Source organism: Etheostoma cragini, chromosome 4 (assembly GCF_013103735.1).
Source record: "Etheostoma cragini isolate CJK2018 chromosome 4, CSU_Ecrag_1.0, whole genome shotgun sequence".
Classification (NCBI taxonomy): domain Eukaryota; kingdom Metazoa; phylum Chordata; class Actinopteri; order Perciformes; family Percidae; genus Etheostoma; species Etheostoma cragini.
The window spans coordinates 12,730,983-12,755,457 of NC_048410.1; the positions used below are offsets into that span (position 1 = coordinate 12,730,983).

The following is a 24,475-nucleotide window of genomic DNA, read 5'->3' on the forward strand; positions in this document are numbered from 1 at the left end:
GGCTGAGCAGGGCGTAGCGGAATGATGACTTACCAATTTAACTGCTTGTCACTGACACCCAGGTGGAACATAGTAGACTGCTGACTGCCTTGCTCCTTGTTGGGGAATGCCTTTATTGGCTTTTAAAGTCTTAAGTGATATTTTCCACATGACGCCCTACATGGAAAGTCTAATTTAGACCTGCATGATATATGTCTTATGGTCCTCGCATATCAGCCTTCATTTCCTCTATAAATATTGAAGAAGTGAAGATGAGGACTGTATGTTGGTAATGGTTTTACAGTCCTCTCATGATGAAGGCAGAGTTGATTGATGAAGAACAAAGAGATCTCTGCACTTCAACCACTTCATACATTTAGGTCATTAAAGTTTTTTTTAGGAACATGATAAACATTTTAATCTGTGGCAACTGTTTTGGTCCCATGAATATTTTGGATTGATCACTTTATGAAGTTGACATGAACTTGTTTGCAACCAGTTACTCATGTATACGTCCAGCAAGTACAGAGCTACATTAGCATTAGCATGAATTGTGTTTCTGTCCATCTAATGAATGTAAATCCAATATCCACTCTCCTTTTAGCTCTGTTTTGCTCATCACCAACTCCTGAGTGAAATAGCCGGTTTTGAAACTGTGAAATGCTACACTATATTAAATAGACAGACGCTAACTTTGTCTGTGTGCCATATGGTGCTGAGCAGATGTACAATGGGTTTTTGAGTGATTTTTACTTAAAAACAGCTGCCTGAAATAAAGATGTAAGAAAAATGTAAACACTAAGGAAGAATCAGGTTTAATTTTAAATAGGTTTTTTACAATTCAAGGAATTTGCCTTAGTATTTGGTGCATAACAATACACATATTATAGAAAGACAATTGCTGCATATGTCCAGAACCATAATGTAAAATTAAAATGTAGGTAAATCAGTCATTTTTTATATTGATAGAACTGTACAGTGTTTAAAAAAAGAGAATGGAACATGCAAAAGTCTACAGTATAAAGTATACAAAAATGTGCCAAACACAGAGATAATAATCTAAAATAAGCAGCATTCTGACTCAAATATGTTTATTTACATTTTGAAAAGAACATGACCATACATATTCGCAGTCAACACATATCTCACTGTTTGTTGAAAATTCCTAGAAGCCTTTTCATCAGAAATGTCCAACCAAAGAGGAGGGAGGAGAATTCACTGGTATATAGCGCACTCTGTTGGCCATGGTTTGTCTTAGTAGTTTATTAAAAGTCATTTTTTATCGCCGATGATTAAATCAGCTCATATTTTTAAATCCTCATTGTTAATCACTGATGGTTAATATGATACATTTTCCGCTCAAACGTGACCAAATAGCTCATTTTCTTTCAGTGCTGCCATAATAGTATCAAACTGCGCGGTTCACAAACGCAGCAGCAGTTGAGTGGTCTGATTAGTCGATGATTAATGCTGTGTGTGTGGAAACCATGGTGATGAAGAGCCCTCAATATTGTGTGTTGTTGTGATTTTGTCTGATCCTCTACTTTAACAAGATGTTGTTTTAGTTTACAGCTCGTTGGGATCCTCGTCCACCCTGTTCACCTCCAGTTCATCATTTCCAGCTCCCAGGTCTGAGCTGGTCCTAGCTCACTCCTTGTCTTCTTTATCCAGATCTCAGCATATTCTTCTTTTATTACATCACCACCAGTGTCTGGACTCCATCAGAGGGGTATCCTACGTACTGATAGCTTCTCAACAGAGAATAAATACGATGGCGTCACAATAGGAATTCGATGATGTTGTGATGGGGTCTAATCACCAAAGACTTACCATTTATGTGCACACTTCAATAAATATTTGTTTACTTAAAATAAGGTCTCTCCTTATTAAAATGGACGCACGGGGTTATAGTGATTGTATTGGAGGTTTGGTGAAATAAAACAACCTTTTAATTGTATTACAATTCCTACTACTGTGACAGCTTGAATTAAAGTGATAGAATTGATGGTGAAGCTTTATTTGTCACAATGAAAAGTGCTGTGGTATTATATTGTAAGGCTCCAAATGTCACAAATAACGTAAAGCCGGCGTAATACAGTTAAACCTGTATACTGTTTGAGATCTTTGCCCCTGCTGTCTTCTGTGATCCATACCGTGTATAAACCACACTCAGGTATTGGACATCTGGATTCAATTTTGATTGTCATGGGGTACTTTCCATAAAATCATCTCCCAATGCAAATAAAACCAGCTATTAGGCTAACTGTAATAAAACCATGCCAATCTAGGTAGGGTGAAGGGTATGTGATGATGTGGGCCTATTTTAATTCCAAAGGCCAAGGTAACTTTATCAGGATGCATAGTATCCTGGATCCATGAAATGACCAGCCTTTAAAAATGTGTAAAATTATGCCCCCTGCATTTTAAGGAAGAACATTTATTTATTTTCATTCAGAAAAGAAATTGGTGTCCTTAAAGGTTGGATTTCTCCTCATTTTTTAATTAAGGCATTACGTTTTTGTTTTTTTTTATTCCTCTTTAGTCTACTTAAGCAGGGGTTCCTATACTCATGAGATGCACTTTGGCAATGGGATGGATAATGATTCAAAAGTCCTTCAGTCTTTCAGAAGATCTGATGGCTGTGCAGATTGTGTCCTAATTGGGATTCTTTGATGTTTGGTTTAACAAATGCTGTATCTAGAGCCAGTTGATGTTTTGTTCAAACCTTGTTTATCTTTGTATTATCACAAGGGTCCATGAAATCCATATCTCAGGCAGCAAGTTGTAGATTTGTTTACCTTAAGTTGTGAGCAGCTGTTGAGTTCAGAATTTTGAGATAGTGAATAAATAATGTAAACCGTGCCCTGCTGGTCTCATTGTTTAATGGCTAGACTTATGATGAGAAAATAACACAATAGAAAACAAAGACAGAAATGGACATGTAGTATAAATGTATTGATAAAAACGTATCACAGCATGTTCCTGTGCACTCTGTGTTTCTGTACACATATCCTCTTGGTAAGAAGGCTATTGCAGTATTTACCTACTTCAAAGTATTAAGCACACAAGCGCGGTAGGTTTGTAAGAGTGGTGTTTACTGCAGTAAGTGACAACCTGCAAAATGGTGTTTGCCGTTGTTTGCTTTAACCACACTATTCTTCCTTATTCAGCATGACTGCTGTTTGTTTAAAGACTAATACAAACGCCTGAGGCCATAAAACACCACTTTGTTACCACTCTCAGAGCATTATCAATGTCCAGTAGTGATTTCCAATGTAAATTCGCTATTTCCTGCCTCCCCATACCCATTTCACTGTTACAGTACAGCAGTCCATATTCACAGAGATTTGTGCTACCTTACCTTCAGCCTCTAACCACATGTTAATGAACCTCTATCTGAATTAATAGGCCTCATGTAATCAGTCTGAATGTGAAAAGCTGGAACAAACCAGAATTAGTAGACTGCAGTTGGGATTTAAAACCAAAGCAACCAGCCTAAAGGTGCTCATTCCTATGTCAATTACAGGCTCACTTAATTTCCATGACAACAGAGGCAGATGACATTTGCCATCTATCAGCATATCTGTTGCACACAGGAACTATGTGGTATTGTCCCTCAGATTCATGAGAGGTTGTCACACTACAAAGACCACAGTATAAGTCATACCATCGCTTGGCAACATTCACATTCAATACTTATACTAAATTCAACAGACTCCACCAACATTTATCTATGTTTACCAACATTTGAAAAATGATACAGTGGAAGCCTCTTATGTTTGCAGCAAATGCAAATATTCATCCAATTTTTACCTTGTTTTTGTAGTTACACTCCAGATTTTCATATTAACATTTTAATTTATTTTCTACAAAAGTCCTTGAAATCAGGCCAATTGTAATATGAATGGAAAATTGGCAAACTGGGACTTGTATCATTATAATCTTACCAACCATAGGACCTGGACCTAAAAATACATGTATTTTAAGGATAGGATAACATTTGTTGAAGTCTTAAAACAAAACTGAATTGTCCACATGTGCATTGAAATGATCATTGATTGCTGTAATTTGTCCTTCTGTCCATACTGGCTATGTAATGGGTTGATGTAGATGAGCAGGTAGGAACAGGTGTAAGTGAGAAGAGGTTGAAAAGATGGGATTTTTATTGTTTACCCCAAGTAAGGCCAATGAGGCAAAATAGTGATATAAAAATTAACTTTCAAGAATATAAAGTAATTTGACATGAGAGTCAAAGTGATCATATTTTGAAAACAAACAGTTTCCTGTTGATCTTTAAACAAGTCAAAACTCTGCGGGCAGCCAACGGACTTACGTCCTCCTCCCTCCAGTCTCCTATAGCTCTCTGTAGCCTGAGCAAATAAAACTGTGTATCTATATAGCCTGAAGCCTGCCCCTCAAATTAGAACATACCAACAGAACAGTGCAATGCAGGAGTGGATCAGGTGAGTAGACAGTAAAGGCTCCATACAGGCAAAATGAATGTATCTATTACGCTCGACATTTCCAAAATATCATCTATATGATTCACATTAACATTTGCAAAGCCACAAGAAATCTTGATGGCTTCTAAATGTGTTACTTAAAATTTGAGTCACTTTCTGTTACCTCAGAAGTCATAACGTCATTAAAACCTGACAATCGCGGCAAATTTTCCTTTATACAACAAAGAGAGCACATGCTGTTTAGTGTGTATTACAGATAAAGATTATAGGTTACCCTCTGTTACCTTTTACTCTCAATAAACACACAAAGTTAACAAAGACATATGTGTTGCGTGGTTATTATAACCAGTTATGTTTGTGAAGTAAATTCTATGGTTTAAAAAAATTGATGTATTATGATGTATTGATGGTTGTAGGCATATACATCACCGCAGTATTGGATGTTGAATATGTGCGCATGAAAGGGTCAGGATTAGTGTGGAAGTTTGATGAATGCCTAGGTATTTGAAAAAGTTGCTAATAAACCTATTGACACGCTAAACCAACATATACAGGAAACCTTTACACCCAGTCCTTGAGAAAAAAAAGTTAGCGCATGGCTACCGTGACGTTAGATAAGTCACTTGTCACAGATTTGTCACATTCTATAAAGAGATCCCTTCTAAAGCCAGTTTTAATGTATAGGCAGGGAGGAGTAAAGTGACCAATAATCATTTCAATGTGCAGTACCTATTGGCATGAAACTAGTTTAAGGATAGACTTAAGATGAAAGAAAGAAAATGGCTTGCTAACAACAACAAAAACTGACCTGGCTTTTATATTAGCACCATGGTCCATAACTCATGTTGGTCAATGTCTAGGTGTGCTCCTCAGGTATTTGTCCAGGGATTCTTATCCCTTGGTCCATAGTGTTTCCGGGACGGGAATTGGCACAGCTGGATGTGGTTTCAGCTGTGCTGCTGGTTCTCTGGATGAACTGGAGGAAGTTCTCCTGAAATGAGCCCTCGTGGCTGGATGTTCCAAACTCTGCCGGCTGGGTCAAGCAGCAGCGGCGAAACTTTACCAGCTCTTCTCTGATCTGCCTGTTCAACAGGCCGTAGAAGAATGGGTTAACAGCGAAAGAGGAGTAGGCCAGCCAGGTGACCGCCTCCTCTAAGTCACCGGGGCTGTGCATGGAGCTAGTCAGAGACATTTGCAGGTGAAAGATGAAGTAGGGCAACCAACAAACAAAGAACTGACCTACAATAAATACCAAAGTAAGGGCAGCCTTTCCTCCACTAAAAGCCCTCTCTGGAGATAGTCTTTGGGGCAAAGTACGAGTGGTAGTGATCATGGTGGTCTGGCTGTTGATGGAGTCTGAGCGATCCTTAGCAGGGCTTGCGTTTGCCCAACTTGGCACAGCAGGGACTTGCTGCAGGGCTGCAGAACGTGCTACCTTGTACACAGCAGTGTAAACCGCAAAGATAACCACCGTAGGAACTAGGAAACAAACCACACTGAAAAGCACAGCAAATATACTTCTTAGACGACTGTGGCTCGCATGGAGAGAGCAGTGAGCTGCAGCAATAGAGCTCTGATGTCCATAAGCTGGCCATCCAAACAGCGTGACCAAAGCTAAGAGGACTGATTTAACCCAAATTATTAGCATGACACCAATAGCGAGGTTAATGGTCATCTTGACTTCATAAAGCATGGGGTGTACAATATAGAAGTAACGCTCCACACTGATGGCTGTGATGGTGAGAATGGAGAGACAGATGAGGAAAACATTGAGAAAGATGTAAACCTGACACTCCAGAATAGTAAACACCACAGTTCCAAAGAACGCTGAGCTGGATATTATACCCAAAGGCATGAGAAGGATGGCACACAACAGGTCCACCGCGCAAAGGTGACACACAAAAGCAAACCTCTTTAGGTGAGGAGCACGGGCAATGGCCACCATCACACCAGTATTGGCCAACAAAGCAATGAGGTTAAGGGTCACCATGCAGAACAACCCAAAAAGGTCTTTGATCTGTGACTGGGAGCTTGTGACAACACCCACATTGGCAGGAACTGTAGGATTGGTCTCCCATGGGACAGTGGTCCCATTGGTCCCTGAGTGATTTGGCACAAAGGCTAACATGGGACTAGTCTTGTCTGCCATTATTCATTCATAACCTCGATTTGTATCTCAGATGTCTTCGTAAGTGGATGTCCTGTGTTGAGAAGACAGAAAATAGTTATTTATAAACAATTTTAAGGCAGTTTAGACATTTTAGTTGCATTTATCTATCCATTTAAAAAACAATATCTGCAGATTGAACAACAGGAAACCGAAAGGGCAATACATTTTATTGAAAATGGAAACACTATTGTTGGCCCGCTAGAAATGTATGTGGCTGTTAAAATTGTGTATGAAAATCTATAGATATCCAGTATAATACTAATGTGGATGTCCAGAGTTTTTAAATAAACTCAATATCCCCCAAATCTCTAAGGAAAGTAAACAATTAAACAATTAAGCAAGGTTGAGATATTATAAGCTATAGGTGCTATAAAGGCTGGGAAGCAGCAGGGCCAGATGGCCTCCCAGTTGACTTGTATGAACACTTTAAAGATAAATTGGCAACTCCGCTTTATAAGATGTATCTAAAAATCCTACAACAATGGCTTCTTCTCAGTCTCAATGGGAGAGGCCTCATCATGCTTCAAAAACCAAGAAAACCTAACACTTAATGTGAGAATAGAAATAGTTTAATATAATATGATACAAAAATCCTCAGTACGATTTTGGTGAAGGCTAGAGGGTGTGCTTCCAAGTATTGTGGGTGGGGAATGACCAAAAGGGTTTTCTAAAGGAAAAACATGGATTTCATAATGTAAGATGCGTTCTCAATGTACTGTACTCCCAAAAAGAAGGAAAAATCCCAGCTATTCGATAGGCTCAAGTGGATTTATATATGATAGCTCGATTTGGTTATGGAAATACGTTCCGTTCCTATTACATCTCAACACTAGCTGAGGTACTCACAAATAAAGTGGTGTTTGAGCCCTTCAATATCACAAAAGGTTGCCTCCAAGGTTCACCTCTATCACTTCTTCTGTTCATACTAGCTATTAAACCACTAGCAATAGCCATTAGATCAAGTAGGCAAATACAGAGTGTTGGCAACAGAGATCATAGAATAGCTCTTTTTGCTGACGATTTATTCTTATATCAATTAAATACATCCATACCAGCATTGTTAGATCTAGTCGGCCTGTGTGGTAGGATCTTCAGTTATAAAGTAAATGCTTCAAAATCATCACTAATGCTGCATAACGGAAATGAAAGACAATACGTAAACCAATATTTATTAACTTTCAATTTTGCATCTAATTTTACATATTTGGAATGTTAAAGAAACTCACAGCACTCTCAGGAAATGTATATGGAATAAGAAATGTCCTCAAATCCGCCTATCTCTGCTTATCTTTTATTTGATTCTGGGGGGCTGAAATGTCCAAATCTTTATTGGGACTATTTATCAACACAGCTGAGAACCATAATGTTTTGTTTTTCCTCTGGAGGTGCTCCATCTTGGATGGATATAGAGTCAGATTTCTGCTACCATTGCATTTGTACCTGTTTTCAGCCAACCGTAAAGTACTTAAAGCAACACTATGTAACTTTTTGTACCTTAAAATAATGTTTCCAAAACTGTAACATTGGTTCATCAACTCATAACAGGGTGAAAAGGTGTAAGGAATAAGTAAAGTAGGGGACCTCTTTAAATTACTCCTCTCTTAGTATGACGTTCCAAGGCAAACTGGGGGTATATGAGAAAATGTTGTTGAAAATTGAAATTGCATGAAAACTTAAAAGAACATTGTTAAAAAAAAAAGTCCATACAATACATTGTAATAGTTTAATATAGTTGAATGCTAATGCAGAACGTGGTCTGATTATTTAATATCATGTTAAATATCAATGTTAATTGGAACATGTAGTTTTTCCATTAAATTTCAGCTGACTTCTGTAAACAGTTGCCCATGTTTTAAGTCTAAAAACAATTGTGTAAATTGTAAACCAATAAAACATAGCAATGACTAGCCTTGTTCACTGTACATGAACTCATATAAATATATATATATATATATATATATATATATATATATATAGAGAGAGAGAGAGAGAGAGAGAGAGAGAGAGAGAGAATCCTGCCATCCATCTATCTGGATTTTGCAACAGTGTGCTGCTATCAAAACCTTAACCTATTGTTGATTGAAAGTAAATGTTTCCTAGATTTATACATCGAGCATAAAAAACCACACTGATGATGCATACAATGACTTACCCATGATCCACTCTGTGTTTGTGTGGTACAGTTCAGACCAAACCAGTTAACCAGTTAAGCTCCTGTTGAAATACCATATGTTTCAATACAGTAGGCCCAAACCAGCTTTACTTGTATTTATTTCTTTCCTCCAACTGGAAATACATGTCTTCTAGTCCAGATAAACTCCGTGGCTGAGGTTTACTTTTTCTGTAGAGAGGCTTCAGAGGTTCAGTCACATATGTAAAGACATACAGATCACTGATTCCATGATGAATATTGCAATTAAATGATGCTTTCTCTCTTTCCTCACCCCTACTCCGGTAACACTCTTGATCCTGTTTTGTGCTGTGTATGGCAGTGACTGTCACACATTGTATTGTATGTGATTGTTGTTTTTCCTTTTTTCAAATAGACACACACTCCACTGTCCCCCTTCCAAAGCCCAGTATTCCCTGGGTCCTAATTTCCACCAGGTTCGAAGGGAAACGCACAGTCAGGTCTGTATCTTTGCACAATCATTATTTAAAACACCTATAGCATTACTAGAGATTCAAACTGCTCCACTGACAATAGTTAAGGGATTGGCTGTAATAAAATAACAAAAATAACAATGAGCCCAAAAAGCCTGTCTTCATAGGACTAAATACAGAGTACCCATATTCTTTCCTTGTTAAATGTGTCTTAGTGCTAAGTACACAAAGGTACTGTAGTAGTATATGTTTCATCCACCCCAAGAAGTCGGGGTTTGCTGAACCAGTGTGTCTATCTAGCCAATAGTTGTAGCAGCTTCCTTGAGCTAATATGTGTAAAGAAAAGGCAAAAAGTTGGAAGACCATTAATTTTATTCAGTTTTCCCATAATCCGATCAGCAGTGTCTGAGAATGGACACATTTGAATCTTGGTTTTAGAACCAACAGATCATGAAAAATCAACTCAATAATCCTGTGTTATTTTGATTAGATTTTCACAGCAACATTTGAAATCAGAAATTAAAATCACTGGTAGAATAGCTAAATAATTTGCTCTGTAAGACTTTCAGATAGACATTTCTTTTGTGAAGAGCCAATAACATCAAAATATATTGTAAATCTATACACTTGTTTCAGGAACCAGAAACAAATTCTGGTAGTGAAATAAGGTGTAGCCCCGTATATTATTTCTTTTTTTACATCCCAGTTGTCTTGTAGTGTGGTCTGTTTACCTACTTACTCTCCTGGTGGGTCAGAGAGAAGGATTATTATCTGAACTCAAAGTAATGCAAAATGAGGGATATCAACATAATGATTATGTGATAAGATACATCTTCAATTTGCTACACATGATATAACATTTGTAACCATTACAAAGAAAGTGGCATTTATTACATACAGCTAAAAGACTTACTGGGCAAGGAATTTGGCCAAGCTATTCCTGACTTGCATCTTAGTGTAGATTACTTTGCATAGCTGAAACACTTTCAGATGCTTTCTTTTCATGAAAAGTGCTTGTATATTAGCCACAAATTGCACTTCATACTTTGGCCTGTAAACATATATACGCATAGAGTATTAGCTTTAATTCTGCTCTAGTATATAACATTAGTCAAAATGTTTATAACTGAAAAGGCATGTGGCAAAGTCCTCCTCCAGTACACATCAATGATATTTCCTCTATGAGGGACAGGTTTATATGAGCGCGGCAACTTTGATTAAACAATGCAATATTTAAAAAGGTAAGCTTCTCAAACCAGAAGTGTAACTGAAGTGCAGTCTATCACAATCAGGCCAGTTTTACAGTGTGCAAAATATAAGGCACCGAGAAGTACGAGTCAATCATGAATCATGGTAGGTACATATGCACAATAACAGTACTCTCATAACACGGACAATAACCTTATTATTATTATAAGAAAACAGCAAAGCCGATCGTTTCAGAAAAATATAGAAGTAATGAGGAACATTTTTAATTAAGAATACAGTTGAATAATTAGTTCATTTTAAGCTCCAGCAGGTAGCGAAGGCGACACTGGCTCTCATTGTAGATGAGGTATTCACTGTTGCCGAAGTGGCTGTCTGAGAACTGGGGCTGAGCTACGGGCTTACCCTGAGGCACAGCAATCTTCTTTCCCTCCAGGGTGATGAAGATGTCCTTGGATGGATCTGAAAACACAGGAGTTAGCAACTTTACCAAAAATAAGATGAAAGAAATTCTTTTACTTTTATATCAATATTGTGGAAACTAGTAACAAGAAGAGCCAAATGGAGATCTATTGAAATAAGAGGATTTTGAACTGCATGATCATTTTTACGCAGTCTTCTCACGAGGTACTGTTGTGCAGATTAAATTAAAATACAACTCAGAGTATGGACAAACTGCTGTTTTTAGATACAAAAGACATGTGGCTCTGTCAAAATACTGACAGTGAACTTGAGAGCAAGATAGAATTCATTTTACTGTACAAATAAAAGTAAAGTGGTATGTACCTGGCTCCACTAATCCTCGTGCCACCACACTATCAAAGCCTGCAGGGGCCTTCTTCAAGGAGCAGTCGTCCCTCGTGATGGTGTGTTCCTTGCCAAGGGCTACCTCGCTCAAAAACATCACTCCAGTATTTTTAGAGGGTCGCACTAAAAATACATGGCAGAAAAATGGGATTTTTCAAACACTATAATATCGTTATGATTGCAATCAATCTCAAAATTTTCTTGTTTCAGACTCACCGTAACATGCAGATTTGCTGTTTTCAGATGCAAAATAGATCCCGCTACCAACACGGCCTCCTGATTTGGGCATTATTCTCAGACCGCTCTTCAGGATAGCTGCCACCACCGCTATGTTTGTACCATGCCACAGCAGACGGCGGTTCTCCAGACTATCATTCTTGCCAAATCGCTCTCCCTGCAATATGCAATGTATGAGTTAGGTCAGAGGACTTCATTCTTCTGGGTCACATTAAACTAGATTGTAGTAGAAGTTCCTACCTCTGTCTTCCGATCGACCTCCCAAACATTGACAATTTTTGGGTTACAATAGCCACCTGCAGTCACTTCCAGGTATTTTTCTATGATCTTCAAATGAGAAAAAGTTAATATTGGTTGACGAGAGGACTACATGAATGGAAGATGGTCAAGTGCTTTGTATTTACCAAAACCTTTTTAACCCTTTGACACAGTACCTTGAATGTTTCTGTCTCCTTGTCCATTAGAGTGAGGCTGCATTTGAGAGAACTGTAGTCCTGGTCTAGGGGGTGAGGAACTGTCACTGTTTCTATCATCTCTACCTGAGCCTTCTCATTCTCTGACTTCAATGTCTGGGCAAGCTCGATGTCAGCCAGCACCTTTACAGGAGCATGTTGGGAGAGTGACTTTAGAACTGAGAAAACACTGAATGAAAGCTTATTCCGACATATGATCTGAAAATAAAATCTCACCATAAGCATCTTTTTCTTTTTCCCCACAATCTCTTTGTTGTCGATGATTGGCGGTCTGTTCCGTCCAAAGTTGTGTGGTATTGTGGTAAAGAACTTTGAGGAAAGTTCTTTCAGACAGTTGTTTCTGCTTTTTTGGTTAATGGCTGCCTCGATCTCCTCCAACACTTCAAAGCCCTTTGCAATTTGAATCTTACTGAGCTTACCCAAAGGCATTTTCTTGATGTCTGTGTAACACACACACACACATACACACAAGTTGTTATACTGTATATTATTATTTTTTGCGTAGAAAAGGCATCTCGCACTGTATTGTGGTGAAGAAGGTGATTTTTTTTTTTTACTTCCAGGGTGAAGTCTGTGTTAATGCAGACTTCACCAAAAGCTCTGAGCAAAAAGAAGTAAACTGAGCCACACCCACCTAGGTTCATACATTCCATTGCCTCCTTGAACATGTCATTGCTGAAAATTAGCTCAATGAGATTCTTGGTAGGGTTGTCAAGGGTGCAGGCTTGGAAATTTTTACTGGCATGCTTTCCATCAACAGTGTCCACCTGCAATATCCCAAAGTACAGCCAGATTTGAGATTTTGCTAAAGCGCATACTGATACAGATTTTCTCTAATGAAGTCTGTCATCGATGGTGGTTAACTGAGTCTATGAGATAATGCTTCTAGGCTTTATATTCAATGCAATTTGTTTCAGTGGGATGTACATTTACGTTACCTTGACCTCAGCATCCTGCTCTCCGTCCACCTCGATCAGCGTGTACTTCCCCTGGTGAGACACAAAGTCCAAACGATCGCTCCAGTTGTTCTTGGTCTTGTCCTCAAACTTTTTCTCAAAGTCCTTGACAGCTTTCTCAGGCGTATCAAACTTTGTAGGTTTTGTTTGCCCGCTTTCCCCCTAAATTTAGATTAGAGATGAGGCAATCAGGGGCAAAATATAATGCATGAGCAAAACAGAATTAAGTAATGACTGTAGTTTAGTAGGAATCTGTTGCAGGACAAACTTACCACTCTGCCCCATCTATTCCATGTAAAGTAATCAGAGTTAACTTTAAGAACCTGAATGACATAAAACTTATTTTTGTTATTCCCAATGTTGGTCTGATTGAGCATGCAGTCATAGTCCTTGTATACCTGGTGGAGACAACATAGAAAATGTGTCAAATTTTATTTTATTTTTTAAATACGATTGCATACATTTCTGTTATGTACACTCATGTGAGTGAATATGTATATACTAGCACATTTATACAGCATCTTTCTTACCTCTGCAGCTGACAGGTTGCAGTACTCATCCACCTTCCTCTTGCTTTTTACCTGTGTCCCTGCAGCAAGAAGGGCCTCTTTCGCAGAGGTGAATGCATCCTTGGGCTTTGGTGTCTCAGGCTCCTGTTTCACCTTCTTGCCACCTGCCTTGGTTGCAGAAGAAGATCTTCTCTTTGGTGGCATGATCCTGTCTGAAACCCCTGCACAGAAATTCGCTGTGTTGGTCATCTGGGCATGATGGCTGGACAAGTTCAGACATGCCTAAGTACACTGAGAAGCTAACCTAGCAGCTCATCAAAACATTGCAACCATGCATGTTCCTTAGTGGCCCACTGAGTAAAATAACAGCTACTACTATGCTATACGCTCCCACACGTAATAGCAATTCACCATTATGCGACAGTAACTTTGCTGTGATTTAGAACATAGTGCCTCCGCTTTATTGTGAAGACGAGCCAAATTTGTGCACAGCTTGTACTCACCTGATAACTTTAAATAGTGTCAGCTGAGCAAGGAGAGAGGAAAGTTGACGAACAGACCGTCAGTCTCCCCGCTGTTTAAGCCTGGATGTAATTAAGAGAACAAGCTCGCTTAGTAACGCTGTCACTGTGTGACTTCCTGGTGTTTGTGTGACTGTCTGAGATTCTCGGGAAGTTGACATAGCTACGCTTTACGGAAAGAGGAAGAGGCGGGGCTGACTTGGCAGAGCCCTTAAACAGTCTCTGGTTACTGTACCGCCACCTAGCCAAACCGTCAATAATATTATTAAATTGAATTCATCTTTTTTCTTCGACTGTTCAGTTCAAAACTGCTGTTTTGAAAATAACTGAAAAGTAAAGTAAACTGAAATGAGATTTGAAGATTTGGTTCGTTTTAGTGAAGTAACAAAATCAGAAGAACTTGCTGTAGGGCCTAGCTGAAGATGTAGAAGAGAAAACAATGTTGTCCTTCAATAGCTATTAAAGCACTTCTGTTCTAACGTATTCATATGCCCTACTAGACATTGTTTGCATAACTAATCGTAAATCTCAAAAGGAGAGAATAAGATAGTTCCATAACTTATCCAATTTCTTATTCTGTAATCACTGTTGATTCCAGTATAAAACTTGGCTACCTGATAGGCTAAATAATAAACTTACAACAGCCAACTAACTACAGCTTCTCTGATAAATTCACAAAAACATCAGAGAAGAAGAAGAAACAGCTAATATTAGTAGTGTAAATTAAATTAATAGGTGCACTTAACATTATAAAGATGAGATATTACTTACTACCTTACTAAGCAATATATTATTAAATGGTATCATAGGCGGTTTTGTATTGTCAACAATTTCCATGGTAACACTTTACAACAAGGGCCAAAAAAGGGTAAGTAATCATAACACAATTATGAAGTAATGAGGAACTAACTTTTCAGGATTATGTATCACTTCACTTGGGCTGGACACAAAAAAATAGTTATAATTTTTTAAATAATGAGCAAGCTAGTTAATTAATGAGTTATAGCTTTGTGCTGCTCAGCATCTGGTCCACTATGTCCTCCCTTAGGAATTATGAGGGAAGTACGTTTTAACAATTCATCAATTATCAAGGGTATCTGATTTCTTCACAATTAACCAATCAATAACTTATCAATAACTAAGCATTACCTACTCCATAAAATCTGATTAGGAGCGTGGATTGGTGGCTGGAGAGATGCCAGTTCACCTCCTGGGCACTGCCAGGTGCCCTTGAGCAAGGCACTGTACCCCCCGACCGCTCAGGGCGCTGGTTCAGCTGGCAGCTGAACCCACTTCCTTTTAGGAAGTTAGTTAGATACACTGTGGATTTGTCTGATGACTCTTAACAAAGATGTGTACCTAGACTGCTGCCATCAACTGTGTCACACGCCCAGATAATACTGTGAAATAAAGCTTGTTGGTCAAAAACATTTCTGCAAGATAAAATCTTCTCAATAATTATGACTCTAAATATTTAGCTTGAAAATGGTGGAAACCTTTTTCAATCACACACAAGTTGACGCTCTTGTTCTTACACAGTAAGGAGTTGTTGGAACACATGGTGTACCTGGTTTGTATAAAAACAGTAATTTGATAATGACCACTGAGCAGTTCAAATAAAATAAAATAGAGTTCTGCTTATCTGTCCAGTTCCTCCATATGCAAATACTATTTTTAATACTACTGTATTTAATATATTTAACACATGCATGTCCCATCCTACATGTTGCAATGTGCAAGATTAGATCAAACAATCTGGGCACAAGATGGCAGTGTTAAATCACAGATGGGTCTATTTTCCAAAGCATCTGCCTCATGTACGCAGAGGTAGTAACGATTACAGCGTGTGTCCTTGGACAGCAATTGGTGGATTTTATTTATTAATATCAACAGATGATGGTATTTGTGCTGGTTATTGTCATGTAGAGGCCGATTGGTTTTGGCACATGGCGTGGATCAAAGCTCCTTCTGAGATGTTGAAGTGTCCTTGAGCAAGACACTGAAACCCTAAATTACTCCCGATGGCAGCTCTGTCACCATCAGTGTAGGAGTGTTGTGAATGAGAGGCAAGGAAGTGTAAAATGCTTTGTCCTGTGAGGTTGAAAAACACTACATGAGCAGTTCATTTAGCATATTATAGATATTTATTTGCTATGTTATCCTCTGGATATGCATCTGATGATGTGCAAATAAATGGTCAGACTATAAGTAATTTTGGTATTAATACAAAACACATTTTATTTACATAAATTACAAGAAAGCACAAACTGGTTCACCAAAATCTACATTAAAAACGTCTTGTATATATTACATTTAACAGATTTACCATAACTTACTCCATTGTTGCAAGTAGAATCTTTAATAAAAACAAGGGCTATATGCGACATTATTGGCATCTCATTTCAAATCGCTACGAGTCAAAGAACAAAGTAAAATAATTGGGACATTGTACTTACAGCACTTTGAGGACAACAAAGTCAGGATGATCATCTGTATGACCTCTTTAATATCTGAGACACCTGATTCAGGACTAGTGATTATATAACTCTGTTTACAATGCTTGGCAATTGAGCTGATCTTCACAAGGAGGAAGTTGTGGAGTCCACCACTTCTCGTCCATTACACACTGTTGGAACAACATTGGAGGCTGATGCTGCAAAACATTGAAAAAAAAAAAAAAGTTCTTTGGTGGGAATCTTCCAATTGTTTGTTGAATGGAACACAAGATCACCGGACAAACTGTTCAGCCTTTCTGGTTTGCCTGATCTGAACCATGCATGACTTGTAAAAAGGTAAAGAGAACACAACAGACAGTGTTAGAGGTGTGACAGAAAGGTGGCCTTTAATAGTTATAAAGAAGTTTATGCACAGTATGATGAGTGTATGTATGAGGAATGTATTAGTGTTTTTGACACTAAGCTGCTTAGCAATAGCTACAATGATGCTGTTGTATATCAGGTGGTACCTTGAGAGAAACTGGAGCCTGGGCCAGTGGTGACACTGAAGCGGGTGGTGGCCACTCTGAGAGTGCTGACATTCTTCTGCGGCTGGAACAGGATGATGTGGACCTTGGGAGCGAAGAGGCAGCCCAACACCACCGACCCACTCAGACTGACCGAAATGCACATGGTGGTTGTCTGCACCTGGAGGAGAAAGAGAGGTGAGAAATTCACAGATATTACTCAGTAATTTATTGAGATACCTTTTACGTAACAGAAAAGTAAACAAACATTTCTAGCACGCCAAAATGTTGAAAGAATTACAAATCACTGAAAGTGCCTCTTAATTTCACACCAGCATTAACGTTCAAGTACATCTCAAATCCCAGTAGTAATGTTGATATTTTCAGTGACATTTGTTTGGTATTAAAAGAAATATTTGTTCATCCACAGAGCTGACGTGGCTCTGAGGGGAAGGTTGAAAACAGCCAGCAATTGTTAAATTGACTCTGCTCGTGTGAAATCATTTGCATCAGGTTGAGGACCATTTTGCTGTGCAAGAATAATCATTTTAATAAAAATGGGGCTCAGAAGTCAGAGAAGAAATGATTGGTATTAAAGCCAGGTGCAACAGAGGAGGAAGCTACAGTATCAGCTGGGACTGCTAAAGAGAGGTGTTAAGCGATCTGCTTATTTGCTTGTCAATCAACTGTGTAACTCTCGCTCCTTTTTTCCGTCACCCTGCCCACGTCTTGCTATATGGCATCAGTCTGCTCCTTCATTTCCAATCTCTGCAAATTTCTTTTATTTTCCTGGATACCAGGATTCAGCCCAGCATTGTGTTGTGTGTGGCAGGTGCTTCCCATTTTCACAAGGCAAAGCAGGTGTCTGCATTCAGCCTGAATGCTAATGTTGGTATTAAAATAATGTGGGCACCAATACTGTACTGTGCACACACTGTTCTGCAACAAAGAGAACACGTTAATAGCAAATTAACACTCATTAGTTTGGGCAGGGATCTAAGTACTGTGACACAAAGTCAGTGTATAATTTTTTTTTTTTCAGAATAGTTTTTAATCATCTTGTTTAAATGTTCATCATTGTCAGTTTTTACTCCCTCACAATGCGTTATTACCAATATATTTACTATTATAACACACAGTCTACATAAACAATTGATAATAAATTATCTGAAGATATTGTTATAGGGACTACTTAATAAAGATGTAGAAAATTGTTTAATATTCCACGTTTGCAACATAGTGGTCACTGACTACGGGTCATAGTGTACCATGAAAGTGTGACACAACAACATCTCTGAATCTCTGAATTCGTCTCTGTGATGTATTTTGGGTTGCCATGTGCGATGTATTTAACATTACTATTCACCACATGCCACATCTGAAATATAGTAGCTACACTGATGCGCTCAGGTTAAGATGTAAATTTACAAAAATCCACCATTAACATTTTTTTTTTTACTGTGTATCTAACCTGAGGATGGTATTATCAAGTCTTTGACAATACCATCCTCATTTTGACGACTATTATGATGTGTTGGCTGGTGGCAGTCTGCATGCAACATGAGCACATCCACGCAATGTGATGCAGCAGTCTGTGTACTTTATGTACTGCATGTATATGTACTGTATGTTTCTTGTTGTGTTGAATCATTTAAACAGCGGACATTGTTTTTGTGTCAAAGATAAATTTCCTTTGGGACAATTAAAATCTATGTTATGTTATCTTATCTTAAATTTGGAGACCGAAGTGTACAGTCAGAGGCTAACTGTCCTTCAGAAATAATTCTGAATAAAACCAGGGACAGAATTGCATACGAATGACCTGTTAAGTGGTTTTAATAATTCACAAGACGTTTGGAACAGCAGAGGACAAGGAATTTGCCTTTGCAAATCATGTTTTTTTTAATGTCTTCTGTAGTATGGAGAACAGGATGTAGAGCGTGCGTATTTTGCTTGTGTCTAGTTCACTTGTGTTTTTATAGTGTTTGGCCTGCAGGTGTTATTATTTAGTGCTGTATTACAAATACAACACTGCTGCTTCAAATAAACATTATCTGCTGTTTTCAGGTAGTTTTATTCCTCCAGAGAACCTCACAGTGGAAATAAGATTCCTTCTTTTATTGGGCTTTGTGCAGTACGTTTTGTGAAAAGCTTTATTGGATGAACCAGCCACAACAGGCCAGTCTAGGTTGACATGGACATGTCATTCACTGATAGAGACCAGTGTGGGATTTGTTAAAATTTCACAAGTGGAACAATGTTGTTGATCTGTAATTAGACACAACATGTGAGTTTGGTTAATAAGCATTTATTGTTAAAAAATAAATAAATAAAAAAAATAAAGTATTTGTCATACCTGATACCCACTGATTTCATCAGTTGATCTAGATAGTGTACCGCTATAATTGTATTTCCTCCACAAACGCTACTTTGCTGGATTTATTCTTGTATTTCCTCTAATGGCTGTATGCTTTGTAGAGCTACACTTCCTGGTTTAACTCTTCTGTTGAACACCATGAGAGATAATTATCGCAATATATTAAGCTTGTGTGAAATAACTCCAATAATGGGCTCTATAGCTTTGTAGATAAAGCAAAAACACTATGGTGTTGAACTTGAGAAACTAAAAATGATTCAGGAAAGGTTGGTGTACAGACAGCTCTTGAAAGGATCTCTTAATGTGACAGGCAGCGGTTGAAAAGATCAATGGCAATACATTGCTGGGCTCTTTTCATAGTAGTGCTGTGTGTTTAATCAGTTGTGTTTACTACCGAGATGAGATGACCAGCACTGGCATATGAGGAAAAACCCTCACTGTACATCTTCAATATTTCATATGATAATCAAATGTGTTATTCACGGCTAGTATTTATTATTTCATGACAGACCACAATGAAATCTGCATTTGTTAGTCAGCTGGAGATTTGCATCAGGCTGTGACGACAATTTAAGAAGTGGTGTAAAACTAGGAGAACACTAGTATGATGTCCCTGCCTAACTAGAGACACTGTGCCAAGTCAGTTGCTTCAGTAATTATTTATCGGTCAAAGGGGAGCTTTGCGTCAAACAGAATAGCCCATTCTGGTTGTGAATTGCGTGGAAGGCTTGTAGGAAGGGTTACTCTGAGCCTCCCTGGAGTCCTAGGACAGAGGGCACAGCTGGGACTCAGCATCCCAGTCTTTCACACTCCATTCCACACAGCTACGCAATGGGACACACTGGGACGTTTAGTCCTCATGGTCTTGCCTGCCTTGTCCGTGTTTCTGCAGAGGCAGCTGTGTCAGGGGATTCCTCTGTCTATTTCTCCCTTCTGCCTCTCTCTTGCTTCTCGTTGTTCACATCCCAGAGTAATAAAAGCCCATAACTCAGACCACCGATTTCTTTGAAGTTCTATCAATTCACTGTACAGTTTATTAGTAGTTTATTAGAATAGTTTTAAACTATAGTTTTTTCCAGGGTTAGGTTTGGCTGTGGAAATGCTGGGGTGAAGGGATAAAATCATTTCCTGCCATTAGCTTTTCTTTTGGGGGAGCTGATATGTCTTCCATCCATTTCACATGTTAATTTGAAACAAACATTGACTATGTATGTGTCTTTTGTTCTTAGAAAACCTAGAATACGTCTTGTCATGACGCTACATGAATTATGCGACTACTAGAGCTGGGGTTTTGTTGTGGAAAGACAAAGATATTTGGTGGCCTCTATGTCTTGAGAATACATATTTTATAATGTATTCTCACTTCATTAATGTTTCAACAATAAAGGTGCAACAAGGTTGTTCAAATTCTTATCTTGGGGAGCACCTGACATTTTTTAGTATGCAGCCTATTACGAAAAATTAATGCAATGCCGTAACAAAGCATACGCATATATTCCTAAGAGCCATGGGCAACGCAGACACGCTGACTGCTGAATCCATCCAAGCTAACCTTAGTTTGTGATTTCATACAAACAAAATCCAAATTCAGATTAGTAACCTAAAGCCATCAGAACAAAAAAAATAATACAAATTGCTATGACAGCATGCATTTCACTTAAGATTAAGATAAGAATAAAGTAACAATTTATTGATATGAGAAACATGTGTTGTGAGACTACATGTGCTCAGTCATGAAGAAGGTATAACCTAACTTCACTCACCCTGTAGTCACTGGCAGTAACATAGAAAATAGGCTGGAAAGCCAACCAGATGATGCAGGTGGTGTACATGGTGAACCCGATGAACTTGGCCTCGTTGAAGTTCTCTGGGCATTTGCGAGTCTTAAAGGCGTAGACTGTGCACAGGATGATGAGGATGCAGTTGTAGGTGAGAGACATGAGCATACTGGAGTCCTTGCTGTTACACTTGAGGGTGACCACGTCTCTCCTCTCTGGGCTTACTTCCTTTCTCACCCCAGGAGTTTCCACCAGCAGCCAAACCACCACCACCACCAGCTGGCAGGAGATCAGAGCACCACAGATAGCAACCTGGGAGGCTGGGCTGATAAATCGAGGCCGCTGTGCTCCATCCTTCACCCCACTGAAGATCCGAGCAATGCGATTGGTCTTGGTCAGGAGGGCTGAGTAGCACACAGCAAATGAGGTGCCTAAACCTAGCCGACGCAGTGTGCAAACTGCTGTGGATGGTTTGGCAATGTAGATGAAGGTCATGCTATAACACATCAACACTCCCAGCAGAAGAATGTAGGAGAGCTCACGGCCACTGGCCTTCACCACGGGTGTCTCATTGTGTTTAAGGAAGAGTCCAATGACAAAGAGCGTACACATCATCCCCAGAAAGGATATGGTGACGGGTCCAATGGCCCAGGCATCTTCCCAGCGGATGTACTCCTCAGGAAGATCATAACAGCCTGTCAGGTTTGCCAGGGGCCACTGTCCAAAGCTGCAGTCAGCACAGGTGAACTCATCCTGCAAATACTGGTAGGGCTGACAGGGGATACAGATCCAGCAACACACATCTCCAGGCTGCATACTCTTCACCTCGTTCTTCCTGCAGGGGTCGCTACATTGGGAGGTTGGCACAACCTGGCCAGCCCAGGGGATGAGGCTTGTGTTCAGGCTCAGGATCTGAGCCCAGTAGCCGACCTTACGGTAGAGATAACGTCCATCTTCTTTGTGGTAGTGGAAAATGTTGTAACGACCAAGGCTGTCCCCGTAGGCATCAAAGCGGACTTCATTTTCTGTGTCTGGTGGACGAAATGGTGCTAAAGGTGAAAAGAAAACAAGAGAGTATTAAAAAATAACAGGTAAAGAGGTCCTTCTATGGCAAGTGCAACAGCAATATAAAAACTGTGAAAACATAAACAGTATTTGTTATATTTGTGACAGTTGGCAGCAACACGACTCTAGATTTTGCATTGAAGTCATATCTTATAGAGCACATTTTTCTGGTAGCACAGTCTCCCTTAACATTTATCTCTTTGCTTATTATGGGTCTCAGCTGACATTTTGTCTTGCAGTACAGGCTAAGGCTTAACAGTGATTGTGATGGGACACAGGTGCAAATGATCAATTTCTCTGATGGAAAGCACAGTTTGAGTCAGTATATTCTGATGGAAAGTTACTGGATAGAACACTGGAATGGAACAATGTTCAATTTCCCTCTTAATATCAAAGTTGAAATATATTACCTATCATTATCGAGTTTAAATTGACCTCTGCATACCTGGTAAGGATTGTTTTCATTAAATCATTTCATAATAATATAAATTTGTCCATACAATTCTGGACAGTGGCTAAAATGCTCATGATATTTTTCAACAGTCTAAGGTGACACAAATATTTGCTACAATATGTGGAAAATATCCTCCCATTTTAAAGGATGAAACCAATGATTTTTGGGGCATTTGTGGGAGAAAAAAAAGATGATAGATCAATTATTAAAATACTGTAGTTGCAGTTAAATATTTTGTCGATTAACTAATTGAGAAATTGACTTATCGTTGCTACCAATTTGCATCTTTAACAAGTGTACAAATAAAGCTACTCTGTTATTTTGTAATAAAATTTACAAATAATCTATTATATGGAATGATTTTAAGAAGTAAGTGGTCCACATGCTTCTGTGTATTTTCTCCTCAGGGTTTTGTAATGCCTGAAGGGACTGACAAATTTTTGGCATCTAATTTGAATTGTAAGTCCCTGGATAGTAACAACCCATAGGGATTAGCAGAAGAGCACAGCTGGATAAGAGCACACTGGTCCGTCTCTATCTCCCATCAATGAAAATGTTTTTCCATCAATCAAATCTTCTCACTTTCATTAACAACCATGAGAGCATTGTTGGGTTTTTCTTTTGTTATGTGTGGATGTGTTGCACTGTGACACCTTTTTTAGACTGAAGAACCCTTTACTATTCACACCTAAGTCAAGTTGCATAAAAAGAAGCCTTGAAAGATAAAAATAGTTTCTTCTTTGCAAATTGAATCATTATAGAGCTTATCCGCAGCTGCAGTGTGCAAACATGTAGAATTACTCTTCCACTAATTTAACATTTTATATGAAATGGTACAATGAATCTAAATTGATATAACCTAATTTGACAGCATACAGTGTGTGCAGAGTGCACTTGGGGAAATTAAATGATATTATGTTGCGGCTTTAATAGAGTTTTATGCAGATGAAACAATAAAGAAAAAAAGGAAGTTGCTTTACATCACGAAAATCTGTTAGGCCATAATAATATTAGTTTATTAAGATTTGACTTACCCTCAAACTTGACCTTGAGAATGTAGTCCCTGTAAAACTTTCTGCCATTGCCAGGTTTAAGAGCCTCACACACCTTGGTGGAGTTGGGGCATAAGGCCTGCCTCATGTTATGTATAGCAGTAGCTATCGCATAGACTGCATTCACTACAAACATGATCTTGGATTCCGGCTGAAACGGAGTCTCGCGAAGTGAGTGCTTCCCACATCCCAGATCATGGAGGCTGCACTGGAACTGGTTTTCCCAAAACTCTCTGAACCAGGGATTCCTGGTGTTGTTGTACGGGTGCAGGGCAGTGAAGTAGTCATTAAACTGGGGGATCGGATAGGAAGCCAGTTCGATGGTGAACGCACCGTCAGCCACAGCCTCACTGCCTCTCACCACACTTTCCTGTGCTCCCCAGCCATCACTGGCCACCCAGGTGAAGGTGACGTTCATGCGGTTGGCCGCCACCAGAAGCTCACGGGCGTCCTCACTGCGTGTGAACAGGATGACCACCTTGGCATTGGACTTCTGCTGCAGGGAGCGGATCACATTCTCGTAACTCCAGCGGCTCATTGAGCGGCCCACCTTGGCTGAAGTGGCAATGCAGATCTGGTGGGCACGAGCCTCCTGCTGAAAGGCGTCAATGCCAGTCTCACCATAGTCCCCTTCTGATGCCACCGTTGATACGTACGTCCAGTTGAAGTAACGCAGGATCTCTGCCATGGCCTTGGCCTGGTAGAAGTCAGGGGGCACAGTGCGGGCAAAGTAGTCATAGCGGGTCTTGTCGCTGAGCTTGGCACTGGTGGAAGCATAGCTGATCTGAGGGATTTGGAAGAGTCGCAGAAGGTTGGCCACCTGGAATAAGTGAAAGACCCCAGAATTATTATGTTTGTTACT

At 39.2% G+C, this 24,475-nt stretch overlaps 3 protein-coding genes across 5 annotated transcripts in view; all 3 read right to left on the bottom strand.

The window, feature by feature from the left end:
• Positions 1 to 2,932: 2,932 nt before the first annotated feature.
• gpr61l (G protein-coupled receptor 61-like) lies at positions 2,933 to 9,154 on the bottom strand. Its single transcript, XM_034869996.1, has 2 exons — positions 8,765 to 9,154; positions 2,933 to 6,643 (listed from the first exon to the last, which is right to left on the bottom strand). Exon 2 carries the CDS (start codon positions 6,589 to 6,591, stop codon positions 5,299 to 5,301), a length of 1,293 nt encoding a protein of 430 aa, XP_034725887.1. The 5' UTR covers positions 6,592 to 6,643; positions 8,765 to 9,154; the 3' UTR covers positions 2,933 to 5,298.
• Positions 9,155 to 9,915: 761 nt separating this feature from the next.
• On the bottom strand, positions 9,916 to 14,180 carry parp3 (poly (ADP-ribose) polymerase family, member 3). The gene is made up of 11 exons (XM_034869995.1): positions 13,908 to 14,180; positions 13,426 to 13,625; positions 13,168 to 13,293; positions 12,878 to 13,057; positions 12,574 to 12,706; positions 12,156 to 12,379; positions 11,901 to 12,062; positions 11,707 to 11,793; positions 11,446 to 11,623; positions 11,209 to 11,352; positions 9,916 to 10,884 (listed from the first exon to the last, which is right to left on the bottom strand). Exons 2-11 carry the CDS (start codon positions 13,606 to 13,608, stop codon positions 10,712 to 10,714), a joined length of 1,590 nt encoding a protein of 529 aa, XP_034725886.1. The 5' UTR covers positions 13,609 to 13,625; positions 13,908 to 14,180; the 3' UTR covers positions 9,916 to 10,711.
• Positions 14,181 to 16,143: 1,963 nt separating this feature from the next.
• grm2a (glutamate receptor, metabotropic 2a) overlaps positions 16,144 to 24,475 on the bottom strand; it is a 31,222-nt gene continuing 22,890 nt past the window's right edge. The window contains exons 3-6 of one of the 3 annotated variants that reach the window (XM_034870282.1): positions 23,596 to 24,433; positions 21,028 to 22,091; positions 16,891 to 17,068; positions 16,144 to 16,706 (exon numbers count right to left, since the gene is read on the bottom strand). In XM_034870282.1, the coding sequence (XP_034726173.1) occupies positions 16,669 to 16,706; positions 16,891 to 17,068; positions 21,028 to 22,091; positions 23,596 to 24,433 (2,118 nt within the window). In that variant the 3' untranslated portion in view covers positions 16,144 to 16,668. The remainder of the gene's footprint in view (positions 16,707 to 16,890; positions 17,069 to 21,027; positions 22,092 to 23,595; positions 24,434 to 24,475) is intronic. The other 2 variants (XM_034870280.1, XM_034870281.1) reach the window with 2 other exon arrangements.

Excerpts from the sequence above, each read along its gene's own strand:
- gpr61l (XM_034869996.1), bottom strand. The coding sequence starts at position 6,591 with ATGGCAGACAAGACTAGTCCCATGTTAGCCTTTGTGCCAAATCACTCA.
- parp3 (XM_034869995.1), bottom strand. The coding sequence starts at position 13,608 with ATGCCACCAAAGAGAAGATCTTCTTCTGCAACCAAGGCAGGTGGCAAG. Across the intron at positions 12,380-12,573 it reads AATGGAATGTATGAACCTAG|ACATCAAGAAAATGCCTTTG; the intron begins GTGGGTGTGGCT and ends TGTGTTACACAG. Across the intron at positions 12,063-12,155 it reads AAAAGAAAAAGATGCTTATG|GTGCTGGCTGACATCGAGCT; the intron begins GTGAGATTTTAT and ends GCTCCTGTAAAG.